Below are 18,917 nucleotides of genomic sequence, written 5' to 3' on the forward strand. Positions count from 1 at the left end.
GGTTCTGCGGTCGCGTGGGTATCATTCAAACATTTTACCTACGTAGTTATTTGCGAGTTGCGGGATTATTATGTAGACATACCGCGAACAGTGGTTTGACCGAATCTGGGAACGGAAAATGAATTTATTACCATATCACAGTATAATAAAGAGTACTATCGTACAGTATGGCCACTCCCGCTGCCCGCTAAAAGTGCCGCCCACCCCCTCTCGGTTACCTCACAGTTACCGCCTGTCAAAACAAAAACTTTAAAACACAAACAGTCGACTTGTCATATTTCACTCATATAAGCATAGTCACCGTTCACCTACACGAGCTTAGACTGTGTGCTAGGAACGCGCCTCTTTCAATATATTTGATCGCCAGTGTCCGAGGTGTGACCATACTAAGTACTATTTTCGTTCCGTGAATATTTGTCTCACATAACCCATTCGGAAAGGACTTTCCTTCCCTTTCTAGATTCATCGATCATTAAATATTTTGGAATATAATAATTTCGTCATAGATAATCTGAAAAGCAGTATGTATGTAACACATACTGCTTTTCAGATTATCTACTTACATGGTAATATTGGGTTGGTAAGAAAGTAATGAGCGAATCATAACCAATATTGTAATTTTTATTTAATTTATTATTTTAATCATTTATCAAAAATATAACGGCCTTCGTTATCTACTACTTGTCTCCATCGTTCTGGTAAAGAATGAATAGCATCGGCGAAGAAGTTCTTAGGTTTAGATTCAAAAAACTCAGCTATGTACTGTCGTAGATGGGCTTGATCATCGAACTTTTTTTCATTCAAGGCATTGCTTAGCGATCTGAACAATGCGTAATCCGTAGGTGCCAAGTCTGGAGAGTACGGTGGATGAGGTATCACTTTCCAACCTAGCTCCAATAGCTTTAGCCGAGTCACTTTTGCAATGTGTGGGCGAGCATTGTCGTGTAAGAAAAAACTTTAGCATGCTGTGGACGATTCTGACAGATTTTTTGGTTTAAATTTTCAAGCTGATTACAGTATACTGATGCGGTAACAGTCATTCCACTTGGTAGGAGTTCCCAGTGAATAATACCATGAATATCCCACCAAACGGACAGCATAACTTTTTTCGGGTGAGGCTCTGTTTTTGGTGCCTCTATTCCTTTTTCGTTTGGAGCTAGCCACTGACGTTTGCGTGTGTGATTTATATATAAGACACATTTTTCATCTCCAGTGATAAGATGGTCCAACCAGTTGAATGTGCGGCGAAAAGACAGAAGTTGTATGCAGATATCGGCACGGCGGTTTAGTTGATCTCTATCAAGTTCATGCGGTATCCAAACACTGTATTTGTAGTTTTTTCCCAACTCGTGTAAATGTGTTTCTATGGTGACATGAGAGCAGCCTAACTCGGTAGCAAGAGTACGACTCGTTAGCCTCGGATCTCCTTCAATTAAGGTTTTTAATTTGGCTACATCAATCTTCACCGGTCGACCAGACTTAGGTTGATCTGATAATGAAAAGTCGCCACTACGAAACCGCTGGAACCATCGTTTCGCCGTGGCCTCAGACACAACTTCAGGAGCAACACGCTGACATATATTACGCACTGCTTCGGCGGCTGAATGGCCAGACTGAAATTCATATAGTAAGCAATGCCTTACATGCACTTTTAATTCGTCCATTTTCTTCCTTATCACAGCTCGGCGACAGCTAGTGAATGACTGACGAGAAACTGTGCGACTCGCCCTTTATATACTTTCGACCATAGAAGATTCTAGAACTCTCTCAAAAATTTTATGTGGAATTCAATCGATCGCTCATTACTTTCTTACCAACCCAATATTTCCAATACCAGCACAAATTCTATTCGTCTGTCTCAAGAAATTTTAGCTCACAAAACTATTTTAAGCCACTCGAGACCTTGTTTATAAAATTATACAAAAAGCAAATAAGAATCACAAAAATCCCGAAAACTTTATCAAGGTAACCTTTCCAACAATAGAATTGAAAAGGCTTATCATTATATCCTATTATTCGGGCCCGATTCCATTCGTCGGAAAAACCCGAAACTCACCCTTGTTTTTACAACTCCAATGTCAAAGGCCAGAAGCGCAATTCTGATGTAGCAACTTGGTACGGTTTTTGATATTTTATGATAGCGGTCGCGGATACTGTCCCCATTGGGCGAATACAACTCTGTTCCACCTCATTGCTACGTAGCATTTCTTAGGGCGTGCAAAACATGACATCCCATTGCGTGCGTGTACTTGATTTTGACGACCATGAACAGTCGAGATGGACAGTGTCATGCATGACAAAAAGACCACACGGTTTGACTCTGAACGGCTGTCAAATTTGGGTTTTGTAGGAGATGTTTATTTTGTACGGTACTTCAATTAGGTATTTAGTCTGTGATTGATATTGATGCAAAACGATGTTCGGCCCAATTCGAAGAACGCTTCTTCTTAGAACGATGATCTTTCATTCTGAAATCATAATTATAGATTCAGAATGAACAAAACTGCAAAATTGACTATTGCCGACACACATTCTTAGTTTTCCAAATTATGAATTTCTCAGCTTGATCTGATTCAGACTTTGAAAGGTCGGCCTAAAAGATTATTCCGGTATGTTATTGATAAAAGTGATATGTTTTCAACTAATAACTTAACCACAAAATTAAAATTTTGAAAAAACCTCGACCACGAAATAGTAAACAGATTCTCATGAAACATGGCTAAAAACACTCCCGACTAACTCAGCTTTCAAACCAAAAAAAAAACTAAATCTAAATCGGTTCATCCGTTCGGGAGCTACAATGCCACAGACAGACACACACACAGACAGACAGACGGACACGTCAAACTTATAACACCCCGTCGTTTTTGCGTCGGGGGTTAAAAACCGTCAGTGTTTGATTTGGGCCGATTGTATGTGTGACGCTGATACCCGTAAATCACCAAGATAATCACCAAGATAAGGTAAGGGCATTTATTTGTGTGATGAGCACAGATATTTGTTCCTGAGTCATGGATGTTTTCTATGTATATAAGTATTTATATATTATATATATCGTTGTCTGAGTACCCACAACACAAGCCTTCTTGAGCTTACCGTGGGCCTCAGTCAATTTGTGTAAGAATGTCCTATAATATTTATTTATTTATTTTATTTATAATCCAAGTCACGTCAAAACCAATCCAACACTATTATCAAATTGTAAAAACGGAATTGTGTACAAATCCTATTTGTTTCCGCCACTCGGATGTCAAAGGCCGTGTTGTTCACGTGTAAGCCTTATTCTATACATATTCGGTGTTTTTCACAGGCTTCTAGGAGATCTAGGTCAAAGGGACACACCGTTGTGAGGAAAATAATACTTTTAGCAAAGTATAGACTAAAATGGTTGAGCTCATTGAAATGTATCTTTAAAAAGATCTTTTGACAAAAATAACGATTGATCTTACATTAAGGTCAATTATTATGTTCTACCGACACTTTCGAAATAACGACCTCATAAAATATAACCACAAAATTATGTAAAATTTTGAAAAAACCTCCGACTGCGACGTAGTTGACCGATTTTCATGAAACATGGCTAAGACCACCACTCCCGACTCACTCAGCTTTCAGACAAAAAAAAAACTAAATCTAAATCGGTTCATCCGTTCGGGAGCTACGATGCCACAGACAGACACACACACAGACAGACACACAGACAGACAGAAAGTCAGACAGACGGACAGACAGACACGTCAAACTTATAACACCCGTCGTTTTTGCGTCGGGGGTTAAAAATTGACCAATAATGACCCTCAGCCATCATGAGGAACCGAGGAAGAAGAAGACCGACACTTCTCACTTAGTAATCATTGGGCCTACTGAAAACCTGACTCATCGGTCAGTACGCGCCATCCCATCATGACGAATATAGTCAACGTATACGCTAAGCCCCCCAAGGAGTGGAATGCCCTGCCTGAGTCTGTGTTTCCACATGAGTACAATCCAGGTCTCTTTAAAGCAAGAGTAAATAGGTATCTCATAGGTAAGCGTGCTCCACCTGCATCATCACTTACCAGGTGTGATCGTGGTCAAACGTCTACCTATTCATACTATAAAAAAAAAACAAAAACGCTAGTATGTGCCATAGCTGCTAGGACTGCGTTTGACACCAACGTGCTTGATGATACCTGCAATTTTATCACTTAACTATCTACGTGGATGAAGTATCCGCCACGTTCTGGCAAGTATGCTATTGTGAGAGTGACAGGTGTCTTATCCACGTTGATAAGTGATAAGATTGGAAGCATCATAGCCCTACAGGTACCTTTGTCCACAGCAACCAACCTTTTCATATAGGGTAAGCTAATTCTCATTCTGCGCTCTGTCGGGTCACTATCAAATTTACCTTATCGCTAAAAGACTATATAGCTGACACGTCTGGATTGTGTTATGTCTTTGTGGCTACGTAGACATGAATGCTAAATGTGTCTTTAGCAAAACGTCTGGATCTTAAAACGTAACAATTTAAAATTATCTAACTGCAAAACATCTTCATCTTCGAATGTCTGTATTACAAAACAGACATGAACACTAAACAGTCAAGGAGCAAAAAATCTGTATTGTTTAATGTTTTTATTGCTAAATAGAATAAACGCCAAACGACCCGTTAGCAAAACGTCTGGTTTTAAAATGCTTAAGTGTCTTGAGAATTCAAACCTTCTCGCACTGTTAATAAGAACTGTTCTGTTACATATTTATAAACCATGGCGATGACACATTATATTTCCGGACGTTTTGCTACTGAATAGTTCTGTGTTGACGTCAATTAACTAACTACACTTTTGGCTTTTTAGATATGCTAATCATACGGACTATGTATATTTCCAGACGTTTGGCTACTCATTCATTCTAAGTCTTAGCCATCCAGTTAAATTTACTTTTTGCTGATTGAGTATTCTACTTTCATGTCATCCCAGCTGAATTGACTTTATAGAATAGAATAGAATAGAATAGAATAGAATCGTTTATTGCATGTCACAAACCAGATATAAAGGTGTTACATATAATGTGTGGTTAGTTTTGTGTGACGTCCTGTAAGGACACAGCAAATCTAATACTTACATCTAACTTAAATATAATGTTTAACAATATATTTATATCTTAACAATAGTAGGAACTCTGGTACATTACTTAATCATATGTCTCGTTAAAGTAATCTTTAATACTGTAGTAACATTTATTAATTAGGAATATTTTTAACTTATTTTTAAAGGACTTGAGGTTTTTTAAGCTTTTTATAGAATTCGGAAGGTGATTATAAATTTTTATGCACATAAAATGAGGACTAGATGTAACAAGCTTTAATGATGAGAAAGGCAATTCTAGTTTGTTTAGGTTGCGATTGTTTCTTCTATTATTAATGAGTGGTGAATAAAGATCGAAATGTTTTCTGACAAATTTGCTGGTTTCAAAGATGTACATCGAGGCAAGAGTGAGTATCTGGTGTTTAATGAAATATGGTTTGCAGGAGTCGAGTTGGTCTATATTTACTAGTATTCTGATGCATTTCTTTTGTAGAAGGAAAATATTTTCAATTTCACAACTATTTCCCCACAATACGAGACCGTAGGATAACCTAGAGTATGCATATGCGTAGTATGCAGTAAGGGCAGTTTCGAAGTCCGTGGCTCGTTTCAGATGGTGAAGTGCATAAATAAAAGAAGACAACTTTTTCGATAGTTTCTGAATGTGAGATTTCCAGGTCATATTACTGTCTAAGTCTAATCCTAATAAAGTAGCTGTATTTACATGTTCTATCTGTATGTTCTGATAATTTATATTTAATGGCAAAGCAGTTTTTTGACTAGGTTTGAATTGAATTGCTTTTGTTTTGTTTAAATTAAGTTGAAGATTATGTACATGTAACCAATTTGTAATTGAATTTAATACTGACTCTAATTTAGTTGTGCAATCATGACTATCACTACACGGTATTATAACTGAGACGTCGTCGGCAAACAGCGTACAATGATCGTCTATTATGTCAGGAAGGTCATTTATATATATAAGAAATAACAAACACCCTAAGACACTTCCCTGGGGTATAGAGCCTGTTACAGGTACTCTATCAGATCTGACATATTCGATTTTCCCTGTCTCGAAGTTTACATTTTGTACGTCTACATATTGAAAGCGATTTGAAAAATATGTCTTAAACCATTGCAGGGCTATTCCTCTGACTCCTGTATTGTAAAGTTTGTCTAACAAAATTTGGTGGCAGACACGATCGTATGCTTTACTCATATCTAGTAAGAGGCCGACTGCATAGTTTTTACTATTTATGATATTTATAACTTGTTTAATGTACTTGTAGACTGCGAAAGTAGTAGAGCGGTTTTTTCTAAAACCGTTTTGATTTTCGTTTAAAATGTTAAATTTTTCATAGAAGGAATAAAGACGTGATATCATGGCAGTTTCATATATTTTTGCTGATGTAGGTAACAGAGCTATTGGTCGGTAGTTATTCAAGTCTGTACTGTCACCTTTTTTATGAACAGGTTTTATTATTGAGATTTTTAGAGCGTCTGGAAAGGTGCCTTCAGAAAATGATTGATTTATAATATTAATATAGTAAACGGTATAGTCAGGATCTCTGCACAATATTTTATCAATGTGGGAGGAATCTCGTCTATACCACACGATGATTTGTTTTTAAGATTTTTTAATATTTTATACATTTCTGGTGGCTCTACTTGGCTAAGGAAAAATGAGTTTATATTAGCATTTTTCAGTGGAAGTTTTGTTGCCGATGTCTGATTTGAATTTCCGATAGAGGAAAAGTACTTGTTAAATATATTCGCCACCTCTTTAGGGTTAATGAGCAGATCGTTGTGTTTGGTTTTTATATGAACATTATTTTTATTTCTTGGTTTGTATTTATTTGTCTCTGTATTTATTATTTGCCACATGGATTTAGTTTTATTGTCGGAGCTTAGGAATTTTTGTTTATTATTTAATTTTTTTGACGTGTGTACTGCCTTTTTTAGAACTTTACTGTATTGTTTATAATAATTTTGTACAATTTTATTTTGTGATTGTGATGCGAGTAGTTTTAATGCCCTTTTATTACGGCAAGATATTTTTAATCCAGGTGTTAAACGAGATTTTTGAGGTTGTAGTTTAATCGTTACTTTTGGAATACATTTATTCAGAGTTTGTTTTAATATTTCATCAAATGAGTTATAATTTTCGTTTGCACATTTATTTGTTGAGAGTATATTATACCAGTTTATTAATGCGAGTTCGGTTTTAAAGTACTGCATATTTTTCATACTATAAATTCTTTTATGGGTTGTCCAGTTTTTTACTATTGGTGTAATTATAGGGGTTTTAAACAATATACCTCTATGGTCTGAAAATCCTAGATCTTCAATATTAAGTTCAGAGTCATTTATTTTAAAATTAGTAAACATTAAATCGATACATGAGGACCTATCGCGTGTGACGCGTGTAGGCCCATTTACTCTTTGATGGAAATTATGTGCGAGCATGACGTTGGATAGTCTAAACTTGTTGTTATTATTGAGAAGAAAGTCTATGTTAAAATCACCTCCGATTACAATGTTTTTGTTCTTATCTTTTACTGAGATTAATTTAAGGAGTTCATTTACACATGAATAGAAAACTTCAATTTCTCTTTTACTATTTGGGTAGTAAACATTTATAATCAACAAGTCTGATTTCGGTATTTCTACTGCGCAAACTTCAAAAATGAGTTCTCTTGATATAGAAGAGATATCAAGGCGTTCACGAGATTCTAACGAGTTATGCGTTAGGATCAAAACGCCTCCTCCTTCGTGCTGTTCACGACAGAAAGACGAACTTACATTAAAATTTGGTATATTTATTAATTGTTTCTTTTCTTTATTAAGCCAGGACTCTGTAATACATATTACTTGTAAATTTGTGTCTTTTTCTGTATGCGCTTGTAGGAGGTGGGTTTTGTTCCAAAGGCTTTGCATGTTTTGGAAAAAAATATGAGATTTATTAGGCTCGAAAGGAAGAATTAGTCGTGCAGGTGTTATTCAAGTCGTCGCTGCTATGATGGTCGTTCGTATCTCGGGAGTGATACGCGGTGGCCGCGGCGGGGGTATTACATGACGTGCGGTTCTGTATGTCTTGGCCGGTGTGGTGAGGGTTGCTTTGATAATGTTTCTTCTCCACGTCCTTGAAGGTCTCAACATTAGTAGGCTGCCGGTTATCAGGGCTTCCGTGTTCTGGGTTCATCTGGGTATGTTCAGGTTGTTTAGTCGGAGATGGTAAATATTCGCAGCCACTTATAAATATTTTATCCTGTCTTACTATGGGGCGCAGACCACGTTTGCGCGCTTCCCTGATGGTATTCCTGATTTCTTGTCTTTTTTTCAGTTCTGCGGTGTCCAGAAAATCGGAGATAGCCAGACCTGTGTTCTTAAAAATGTGTTTGTTGTGTAAAATGTAGTTCTTCATACGTTTACTTATCAGTTCTATCTCGATAGGCCTTCGGTACCCTCGCTTTCCTATTCTTTTTATGTCCTCAATAAAGGCATTTATATCTGTGCCCAGGAATTCACGAAACACATTGGTTACACGTTGTATAAGTACTTGCCAATTTTCTTCAGGGTATTCATCCAAACCGTATAGTACTATTGTTTTGTTCACGTAACTTGCATTAGTAGTTTTCTGTCCTGTCTCTTCAATCTTGCTTTTAAGTGCATTTAACTCGTTTCGTAATTTAAAATGCTTGTTTTCTAATTCTTTTATAAGTTCACTATTTGCATTTAAGCTTTCTTGCAGTCGTCCTTGTTCCTGGGTTAACGTAGTCGAGTTATGAGATATGTCATGTTTAAGATCGTTTATTTTCAAGTTAAACTCGGCAATGAGGGTCTCCTTAATGTTATTCGTTATAGATTCTATTAGAGTTTCTTTCATTACTTCAAATTCTTTTTTAATCAGGTGGCTAAATCTGTCAAAAGTTATGTTATCTGCGCTGGTCGCCTCTGCTTCCCGAGAAGTTTTAGCATGGCGAGGTGCTGAGGGCGTGGAAAAAGGGGTGGTAATGTCTATGTGTGTGTCTTCCAGCATATTCAAAATTTCCGTATCATCACTGGTTTTATTTGCGTCTTTTATACCTCTGTCCATTAGTCTCAGACCCGCCGGGGATGCGGGGGTCTCGTCGTCCCGCCGACGCGAGCGTCGTGTGACCTGTGTACAGGAAGGGCATATCCACTGTGCTCTTAACCTGGACTGTTTTTCTCTAAATATAGCTGACGTTATATTAACGCATGAATAGTGATAGCACGATTTGCATGTTGTGCAAAACAGACGATCTATTCTTTCTACATATAAATCACATCCTGGACAACTATACATTTTGACTGTTTTATTACGTATTCTGTTTTTCTTTTGTTTCTAGAGTACTCACCATCCCATGAGGAACACCGTCAAGTTATACGCGAGTATCTTCTCCAGCACACTAGTATCAGAAGTCGAGGACCTGCTAGCAAGCTGTATCCATAGCAACCAAACTCCTTTTGTTTGTATAGTACTCACCATCCCATGAGGAACACCGTTAAGGTATAGGCGAGTATTTTCTCCGGCACACTGGCGTCGGAGGTGGATGACCTGCTGGCCAGCTGCGCCCACAGCAGCCAGCAGACGCCGGCGCCGCCTGCTGCACCCCCCACCACCATGTACACCGGGATCCGCGGCTCGGCGGGGCAGTCGCGGATGTATTGGACTCCTGCGGAATAAAATAAAATATTATGTAACCAGATTTGTTTTTAGGGTTCCGTAGTCAACTAGGAACAGTAGGAACCCTTATAGTTTCGCCATGTCTGTCTGTCCGTCCGTCCGTCCGCGGATAATCTCAGTAACCGTTTGCACTAGAAAGCTGAAATTTGGTACCAATATGTATATCAATCACGCCAACAAAGTGCAAAAATAAAAAATGAAAAAAAATGTTTTATTAGGGTACCCCCCCTACATGTAAAGTGGGGGCTGATATTTTTTTTCATTCCAACCCCAACATGTGATATATTTTTGGATAGGTATTTAAAAATGAATAAGGGTTTACTAAGATCGTTTTTTGATAATATTTATATTTTCGGAAATAATCGCTCCTAAAGGAAAAAAAAGTGCGTCCCCCCCCTCTAACTTTTGAACCATAGGTTTAAAAAATATGAAAAAAATCACAAAAGTAGAACTTTATAAAGACTTTCTAGGAAAATTGTTTTGAACTTGATTGGTTCAGTAGTTTTTGAGAAAAACACGGAAAACTACGGAACCCTACACTGAGCGTGGCCCGACACGCTCTTGTTCGGTTTTTTATCATGCAGAAACGTCTGCGAGCGATATTACATATTTTTAAATGATATGAAAAATGGAAAAATTCACACCTCCGGCAGGACTCGAACCTGCGACTCTGGCTTTGCCGAAGCCAGCCCGTTCCCAACTGCGCCACGGAGGCCTCCGCTATCATTTAAAAATATATTTGTAACCAGCTTTATCCCACGGCTTCGCCCGCGTTCTAATCTTGTTTCCCTATACAAACTTTGGACCCCCATTTCACCCCCTTAGGAGGTGAATTTTGAAAAATCCTTTCTTAGGGGCCCTTAGTGCGTTTTCACATTATCCGATCCGATACCGGATGTAGGACTGATATCCCATATATTGAAGCTGCCATCTTGGATTTTTGCCTTTGAAATCCTTCCGACATCCGATATCGGATCGGATAGTGTGAAAACGTACTTACACCTTATGAGGAACCTACATGCCTAATTTGGAATCTCTAGGACCAGCGGTTGCGGCGGCTGTGCGTTGATAGGTCAGTCAGTCAGTTTCTTCTTTTATATTTAGTAATACTTAAAGATTGTGGAATATAACAAAGAGACAGAGAGAGGGAGAGCCTGAGAGAGAGAGAGAGAGAGATTGAGTGTACGGAGTCTGGGCGTCGCGAGCACCTGAGGTCTCCTAAAGGACTCAAAACGTGTCGCAACAGTCGCGAAATAATGACGTGAGTTCCTTACAGTACAGCCGTGTAATTAAATATTTCAATACGCGTATTTCTCACGAAAGTTTTGTACATTCTAAGATAATGTTGTGAGAGAATGATACCTTGCATGAAGATTATTGATCAAAATTTTCAGTTAAATGTTACAGTAATTTTGAGAATATTTTACAACGTATGTTACAGTGCTAAACCCACCAACGAAATTTACAAAATCTTTGATAAATTCTATGTTTTATGATTCAAAAATATTTACATCTTTACAAAAACTTTGTCGCGCTGATTTCAGGTACATGTCTATTATCTAACATGCAAGTGTCCTAATTGTCCGTGTATGCTTTCCGAAATCTGTAAACGCCAATATTCATTAAATTCGAATCGAGGGAAGGTCTGTCTTAGCGATGAAAAAAGCCGGAAAATTCCCGTTTTTTTCCATTTCCTTTGGTTTTTTTCAGAAATTTATGGAAAAAAACCGCGAATGTTTCGGCTCTTATTTTTCAAAAAAAAAAACATGAAATATGAAAGAAATTTGTCATTGTTTGGACGGACACATACCAGACATAGAAAAATCGGTTATTGCCCGAACGATTTTATAAATTAATCTTTATTCGGGCAAATTTGCACCTACAAACGGGCTACACCGACGACATGGAAGCAGAAATGACTGAAATACAGACGGTCAACCAAATCTTGGCACTAAAAATGGCGCGAAATTCGAATTTTCTATGGGAATTAATCCTTCGCCCTTACATTTTCAATAATTTTTTAAGTGTCGTCGATGATTCCGCCAACTTCAAGGTTTAAGAAGGCACGCGTTTTATGAAGACAATTCGCCGGTGAGCCCTATATTTTTCAAATTAACCGCCTTTTTTACTGCCAAGGTCAGTTGACCTGACCGTCAGTACATGATGAGAGTGAGAGTGATTAATAGAATATTAATTTTAATAATGTATTTGGTTTTTTAGGGTTCCGTAGTCAACTAGGAACCCTTATAGTTTCGCCATGTCTGTCTGTCCGTCCGTCCGTCCGTCCGTCCGTCCGTCCGTCCGTCCGTCCGTCCGTCCGTCCGTCCGTCCGTCCGTCCGCGGATAATCTCAGTAACCGTTAACACTAGAAAGCTGAAATTTGGTACCAATATGTACATGAATCACGCCGACAAAGTGCAAAAATAAAAAATGGAAAAAAATGTTTTATTAGGGTACCCCCCCTACATGTAAAGTGGGGGCTGAATTTTTTTTTCATTCCAACCCTAACGTGTGATATATTGTTGGATAGGTATTTAAAAATGAATAAGAGTTTGCTAAGATCGTTTTTTGATAATATTTATATTTTCGGAAATAATCGCTCCTAAAGGAAAAAAAAGTGCGTCCCCCCCCTCTAACTTTTGAACCATATGTTTAAAAAATATGAAAAAAATCACAAAAGTAGAACTTTATAAATACTTTCTAGGAAAATTGTTTTGAACTTGATAGGTTCAGTAGTTTTTGAGAAAAATACGGAAAACTACGGAACCCTACACTGAGCGTGCCCCACACGCTCTTGGCCGGTTTTTCTTAAAAAACCCGAAAAATACCGAAAAAAACGAAAAATTCATAAACTTCGGGAAAAATCATTTGATTTTTTCCGGTTTTTTCAACGCTAGTCTGTCTTAAAACACTGGCCCGGAATCCAAATACACCCTCTATATTCGAGTATACTGTGTAAGAATTCATTGGTAAATATTTAGAAGGTAATTGAGACTAAACCTCCCAACCCTTTAGTATTTCGCAGTAGATTGTTGCTACATAATGGATCGCCGGAATTACGGTCCGGTCCGCGTCCGGAATATATTATTAGTCCGGATTTAGTCCGGATACGTCCGGCACTGTAATTTCGGTGCAATGAATAAAAAAATTATGGATCATTGGCAGGGCCCGTAACTTTCATGCCGATGACATCAATTTGACGTCACGCTGCTTATAGAATGATTCAAATAGTTTTATTGTAATAATTAATCATTATTCATTAATCAATTTTTATCATGTACAAATGACTTCAAAAGTAAGCCATTCATACGTGGAACAATTAATACCTACTTGATACGTGAAACGGAAAGGAAACAATTTGTTTTGTTTTAATAATTTATTGAAATATGGTAACAAACATATTTAATAAAATGAATGTAAAAAAATAAACAACTAATTTAATTTACTTTTCACGTATCAAGTATTTATTATTTCACGAGTGAATAGATTAGTTTTGAAGTCATGATTAAAATGATTGATGAATAATGATTAATTATTAAATAAAACTCTTGAATCAACCTATATGCAGAGTGACGTCAAATTTATGTCATCGGCATAAAAGTTACTGGCACCGATCATGGTACTTGAAATACGGATGCTATCAGAATTGTATTGGCAAATTGAAGAGTAACGGTTGAAATCTGTGATACCGACCGTACCGTGCGTTTGAAATTATATTAAATACTTACACTAGCTTTTGCCCGCGGCTTCGCTCGTGAATTGCGAAATGCTTCATACAAACTTCCATCCCCCATCTTAGGAAAGTGGGGGGTTATATTAAAAACACACATAAAGAAGCCTATGTCACTCTTCATCCCTTCGATCCATCTCTCCGTTTTGCCGTGAAAGACGGACAAACAAACAGACACACACACTTTCCCATTTACAATATTAATAATTATGGATATTACAATATTGAAAATGACTTCCATTAAGTAACTGATTATCTAACGTAACTATCATGTTATAGTACCTACATTACGATACAAATGCTGAAAAGAGGAAGTTCGCCACGAGTGGCGATAAATTAACTTTAAATCGACACGCTTTACGAATTTGTCTCTTCGCACGTGTATTATTGTACGACGTTTTCAGTACATATGGCCCTTGGAAATTTCGACATGACAAGTAATGAAGGAACCATCTTTGCGCACTTGTGAGGGAAAAATATTGTTTTTTAATAAAATACCTAAGGTACAGCGGGGCAAATCCCGACTGCCGGGCAATAGGCTACTTGCCTCCTAGTCAAATCAGCTTCTTTTTAAGAACTGTCAAAACGAATTTTAACGTCTTGCTAATATGGAATTAATATCAAATCGAATTGAGTGACGTCACGGTCAACTCAGTTACTTTATATTATATATTTCTACCAGACTTGTCAACCCGTGGAACGAGCTCCCGCCAAAATTCAAAATGGCCGCAAGTGCCCAGCGAATTTGAGTAGAAAAACTTGAGGTCACCTTTTGATACTTAATTTGAAATTGTGCATAAATGTTTTATAATGATATAACATATGTTTATAAAATTAAAGTATCAATTTAAATTTATAATTTTGATGAATGCATGAATGTATCGTAGTAGATAGGTACCTATCTACAGTATCTATTTATTTTTACATGTAGGTCACTTTCCAGAAGGCATAAGTCTAAAATCGATAATACATTAAATTTAAGTACCTCGTAATTGCAACTTAAGTTATTATAGCACTTAAAAGTTATTACTTTGAATAAAATATTAAAATGTACAACAGTAACTTTATTATTGCTTTAGAAACACTAAACATTATTATTTCGTTAGCACAGGCAGTAATGGCGGTATATAATACACTTATACAGGCTAAAAACTTAAATGGGACGATAATCAAAATTTGGGAACTTTTAAAAATCTTATTTGAATCATCGTGAATTGCGATTCGTCATCAAAAAATTAAAGATTATACATAAGTATGTATGTATACACATAAATATACCCTTAGCTGTATTCCCATGAGGAGTAAGCAAAGCAAAGCAGTATACAGTAAAGCACAGTCAGGTGTGGTAAAATTCAAAATCCGTCACTAAACGGACAATGATGATTAAATTGATATTTACCACCTCCCCCCAGTTATTTAAAACTATTACTACTAGTTTTTGCCCGCAGCTTCGCTCGCGTAATTCGAAAGTTGTGGAATTATCCATACAAACTTCCACCCCGTTTTAGGGATGTAGGGGGTTAGAAAAGACAAAAACTAGCCTATGTCACTCTCTATCCCTTCAACTATCACCACTTTAAAAGTCACGTCAATTCGTCGCTCCGTTTTGCCGTGAAAAACGGACAAACACAGACACACATGCTTTCCAATTTATATTATGCCACAGTTTCGTTTTCTTTTAACCCCTTATTTGCCAAGAGTGGCACTGAAGCTTTCGCTAGTTTCAAGTGCTCTGCCTACCCCTTTATGGGATACAGGCGTGATTGTATGTATGTATGTATTATAAATATTAGTACCTACCTACATAAGTATTATGTATTAACACTCTGTATAGTGACAACAAACTAAAGACTTAATAGAATGGAGCAAATGTTTTGCTTTCAGTCGATTTGTCGAGGGCAAATGTTTGCGACGCTCCCGGCAATCAGACCCTCTACCACGGGATCTTCACATTTTACAATACGTTACAGTAAACGGCCATAAAAAATGTACAACGGTCTTTGGAAAGAGACAATTAACGCAAGAAAGAGACAACGCTCTACGAAGACAAAAAACCGTCGTGTATTCTTTATGGCCGTTAAGTTTACTGTACTCGACTTAATCGAGAGCGTAAGCGTCCCAGAAAAAGTACTTGATGTATTTTTTGGCTATCCTTGTATGTCACGGCGTACTTATTACGCCGCGTCTTGCGTGAGCGACGAACCCGCGACGGCGACGCGATGCGATGCGATGCGACGAAATCAAACCTTCTATCTCTATGGACTTGTCTTAGGTGGGCGACGGAACGCGACGGCGATGCGACGCGACGAACTAGCGATGAACATGCGAATGTTAAGCGACGCGATGCGACGCGATGCGATCAAACCGCTGTGTTCATATGGGAGTGTCTTGCGTAAGCGACGGCCCGCGACGGCCCGCGACGGCGATGCGACGCGATGCGATGGCGATGGGCGCGCGATCAAGCTATTTGATTTTTAGAAGCAAATTCAATACGTAGAGAGGTCGGACTAGAGAAATAACGATTGATTACTAGTCTCACATTTCATTCTTTATATTTTCTTATAATAAAAATTCAAAATATTCAAATTAACATAAGTTGACCAAAGGAGTAATGTGCCTAAAAAGTAAGGAAATTACAACTTTTGTAACTTGTATTGACAGCCTTTGATTATGTACACGGTGATACGAGATTGTCTGCGTAAAATATTAAAATTTAAGTGTGAACTAAAAATATGAAACACTAGTGCGATGACCTTACGATATATGTACTAGCACTTGACTTTGGTGAATAGGATTACAAAATTAACTAGTTATTACAACGGGCTCGTAGCCTAGCGGTTTCGACGTCTGGACGCCGCGCCAGCGGTGTGAGTTCGAACCTCGGCTGAGGCGTGCTTTTGCAGTTTTATTTTTGTTTCTTTTATTTTCTATTATTTGATTGTTTACTTTTTTCTTTCTGTAAGAATCTTCATTCTTATTTTTATTTTATTTTTAATAACTCCGGCTTTTATACTAACAAGGAAAGGTACCCATACAAAAAAATATATAATTAGACTACTCTTTAAGGGGCGTTCATTGTAATTCCTGCGATTCCTGCATTTATTGTAACTCTTAAATAATAATATTATCCTAAACCAGAACTTGTTGTTGCCATATAAAAAAAAAATACATATAAGACATATACCTTTGTGTCGATAGATATTTTTCAGTACAGATGGTGTTTTTTTTACGCACTAGTGCGAGAAGTGGTGCATTATATGCCAGGTCGAAACTTCGGAGGCTCATCTGTACTGAAAAACGTCGTACGATACACGTGCGAAAAGGAAATTCGTAACTCGTGTCGGGAGTGTTTTAATTTATCGCCACTCGTTTCGAACTTCCTTTTTTACGCACTTGTATCGTAATGTACTATTTTAAAGCACATAAAATTCGAATAAAATACACTGCTGACACGGGCCCGCTCACTGCTGGGTGGCTAGCCGAATGGCACAATCGCTCACGAAACGCTCACGAAACGAAGCGCTAGTAGATATCTATCTCTATCGCGCTTGCGTATTGGCGCGACAGAGCCAGCGGCGTATCGCTTTCGTTTGGCGTCGGAGAAATGCCATTCGGCTACGGGGCCAGTTCAGTCTGCGCCCAGCGCTCATAGACAGTGGACCTACGTTCGATAGTCCGGCGCACCGTGCTCTCGTAAGCGTAAGCAGCTAGATAGTTCTGAGAAGTGCTGTATAGGTACTGCGACTAAACAAATCTTGATCCTGTTGGTGGCAAACAGGCATACGGTCCGCCTGATTTTTACACATGCAATTTTATCCAAGAAATTTTACTTGAAATCTGATGAGAGTTTGAATTATTATTATATTTCGGGACCAGGGGACCGATTTTTGAGTCTCACGCGTTCGAATTCAGAAAATTGTCACTGAAAATACTAAGCAATTCACTGTTTTTAACCGGTATTTTAGTGACAAATCCCATATGTGAAATTCAAAAACCGGCCCCCAGGATGAGGTTCTGGGTTTCATGGTGGAGTCAGGATATGGTCAACAAAACTGCTATTTTACTCATAATAACTCCACTATGTTTGGGCTTATTACATTTGGGCTGATGAGCAGCGTCGATCTCGATGATGTCCAAGGTCACATGATCGAGTCAGGAAATGAATAACAGAACTGCTATTCTACTTATCGTAACTCGACCATGTTTGATCTCATTAGCCGGGCCAATAACACATGTAATTTTTTGCACACAGCTCAGCTCTTTGAAACTGTTTATTTTAAGTTACTTACAATTAATAGGTACCATATAATAATAATATATTCTTATCTCTTGTAAACTTTACAAAAAAGTTAACACATGAAACCAAAAGAATTGTTACTAGCAATTAAATTCAAAACTATCAAGATCATTCTTGCCTGTGTGTTGCGTTACCGGTGGCTCGCGTACCGAGCACCAACGCCATCTATCAATGGCTATTTCACGAAATTGATGAACGCTCTAAGGAATAAGGGCTCTTAGTGTAGTGGTTATGCCAGTCGACACTAGATGGCAGCATTAAAAAACACTGGGTTACACTGTATGACATTTTTTCATTTCAACATTAAGTATATTTACTTAATGTTGAAATGAAAAAATGTCATACAGTGTAACCCAGTGTTTTTTAATGCTGCCATCATCATGCTATTGCATTCGTTATAAGTAAATAGTATACGTTAATTCGTCGCTCAGTTTTGCCGTGAAGGACGGACAAATAAATAGACACACACACACTTTCCCGTTTATAATATTAGTATGGATTAAAATAAACATTAAGTTAATAAAAACAAAATGCAGTATTATTGTGTGCTACTTAAAACTTTCCTTGTTAGTATAAAACCCGGAGTTCTTAAAAAAAAATAAGAAAGTAGAATCTTAGAGAAAGAAATAAGCAGGTAAACAAAATCAAATAATCCATACTGATTAAACTGGAAAGTGTATGTGTGTCTGTTTGTTTGTCCGTCTTTCAAGAGAAGCCGCGGGCAAAAGCTAGTAGAACATAAAAGAAAAAAAGTAAATAAAAATGCAAAAAGATTGCGTGAGCCGAGATTCGAACTCACGACACTCATGGCGCAAACGATTCCACCTAGAAGTCAAACCCGCTAGACCATTTGCACATTGTGAAAGACGGCGAATCTTGTGATTCTAATCACCAAAATGCTAGTGCCGACGTTTCGCGCGATGGATACGCGATGACCTTGAGCCATCGCCGTCGCATCGCGTCGCATCGCGTCGCGTCGCGTCGCGTCGCCCGTCGCTCACGCAAGACGGAGCGTTAACCCCCGACGCAAAAACGACGGGGTGTTATAAGTTTGACATGTCTGTCTGTTTGTCTGTCAGTTTGTCTGTATGTTTGTCTGTATGTTTGTCTGTC

General features: G+C 37.9%; 1 protein-coding gene across 1 annotated transcript in view; it reads right to left on the reverse strand.

The window, feature by feature from the left end:
* Nucleotides 1-18,917, reverse strand: part of LOC125229936 (transmembrane protein 272-like) — a 46,055-nt gene that overhangs the window by 17,440 nt on the left and 9,698 nt on the right. Inside the window, exon 3 of the mRNA XM_048134885.1 lies at nt 9,577-9,766. Within this exon, the coding sequence (XP_047990842.1) occupies nt 9,577-9,766 (190 nt within the window). The remainder of the gene's footprint in view (nt 1-9,576; nt 9,767-18,917) is intronic.

This window comes from Leguminivora glycinivorella, chromosome 9 (assembly GCF_023078275.1).
Source record: "Leguminivora glycinivorella isolate SPB_JAAS2020 chromosome 9, LegGlyc_1.1, whole genome shotgun sequence".
NCBI lineage: Eukaryota > Metazoa > Arthropoda > Insecta > Lepidoptera > Tortricidae > Leguminivora > Leguminivora glycinivorella.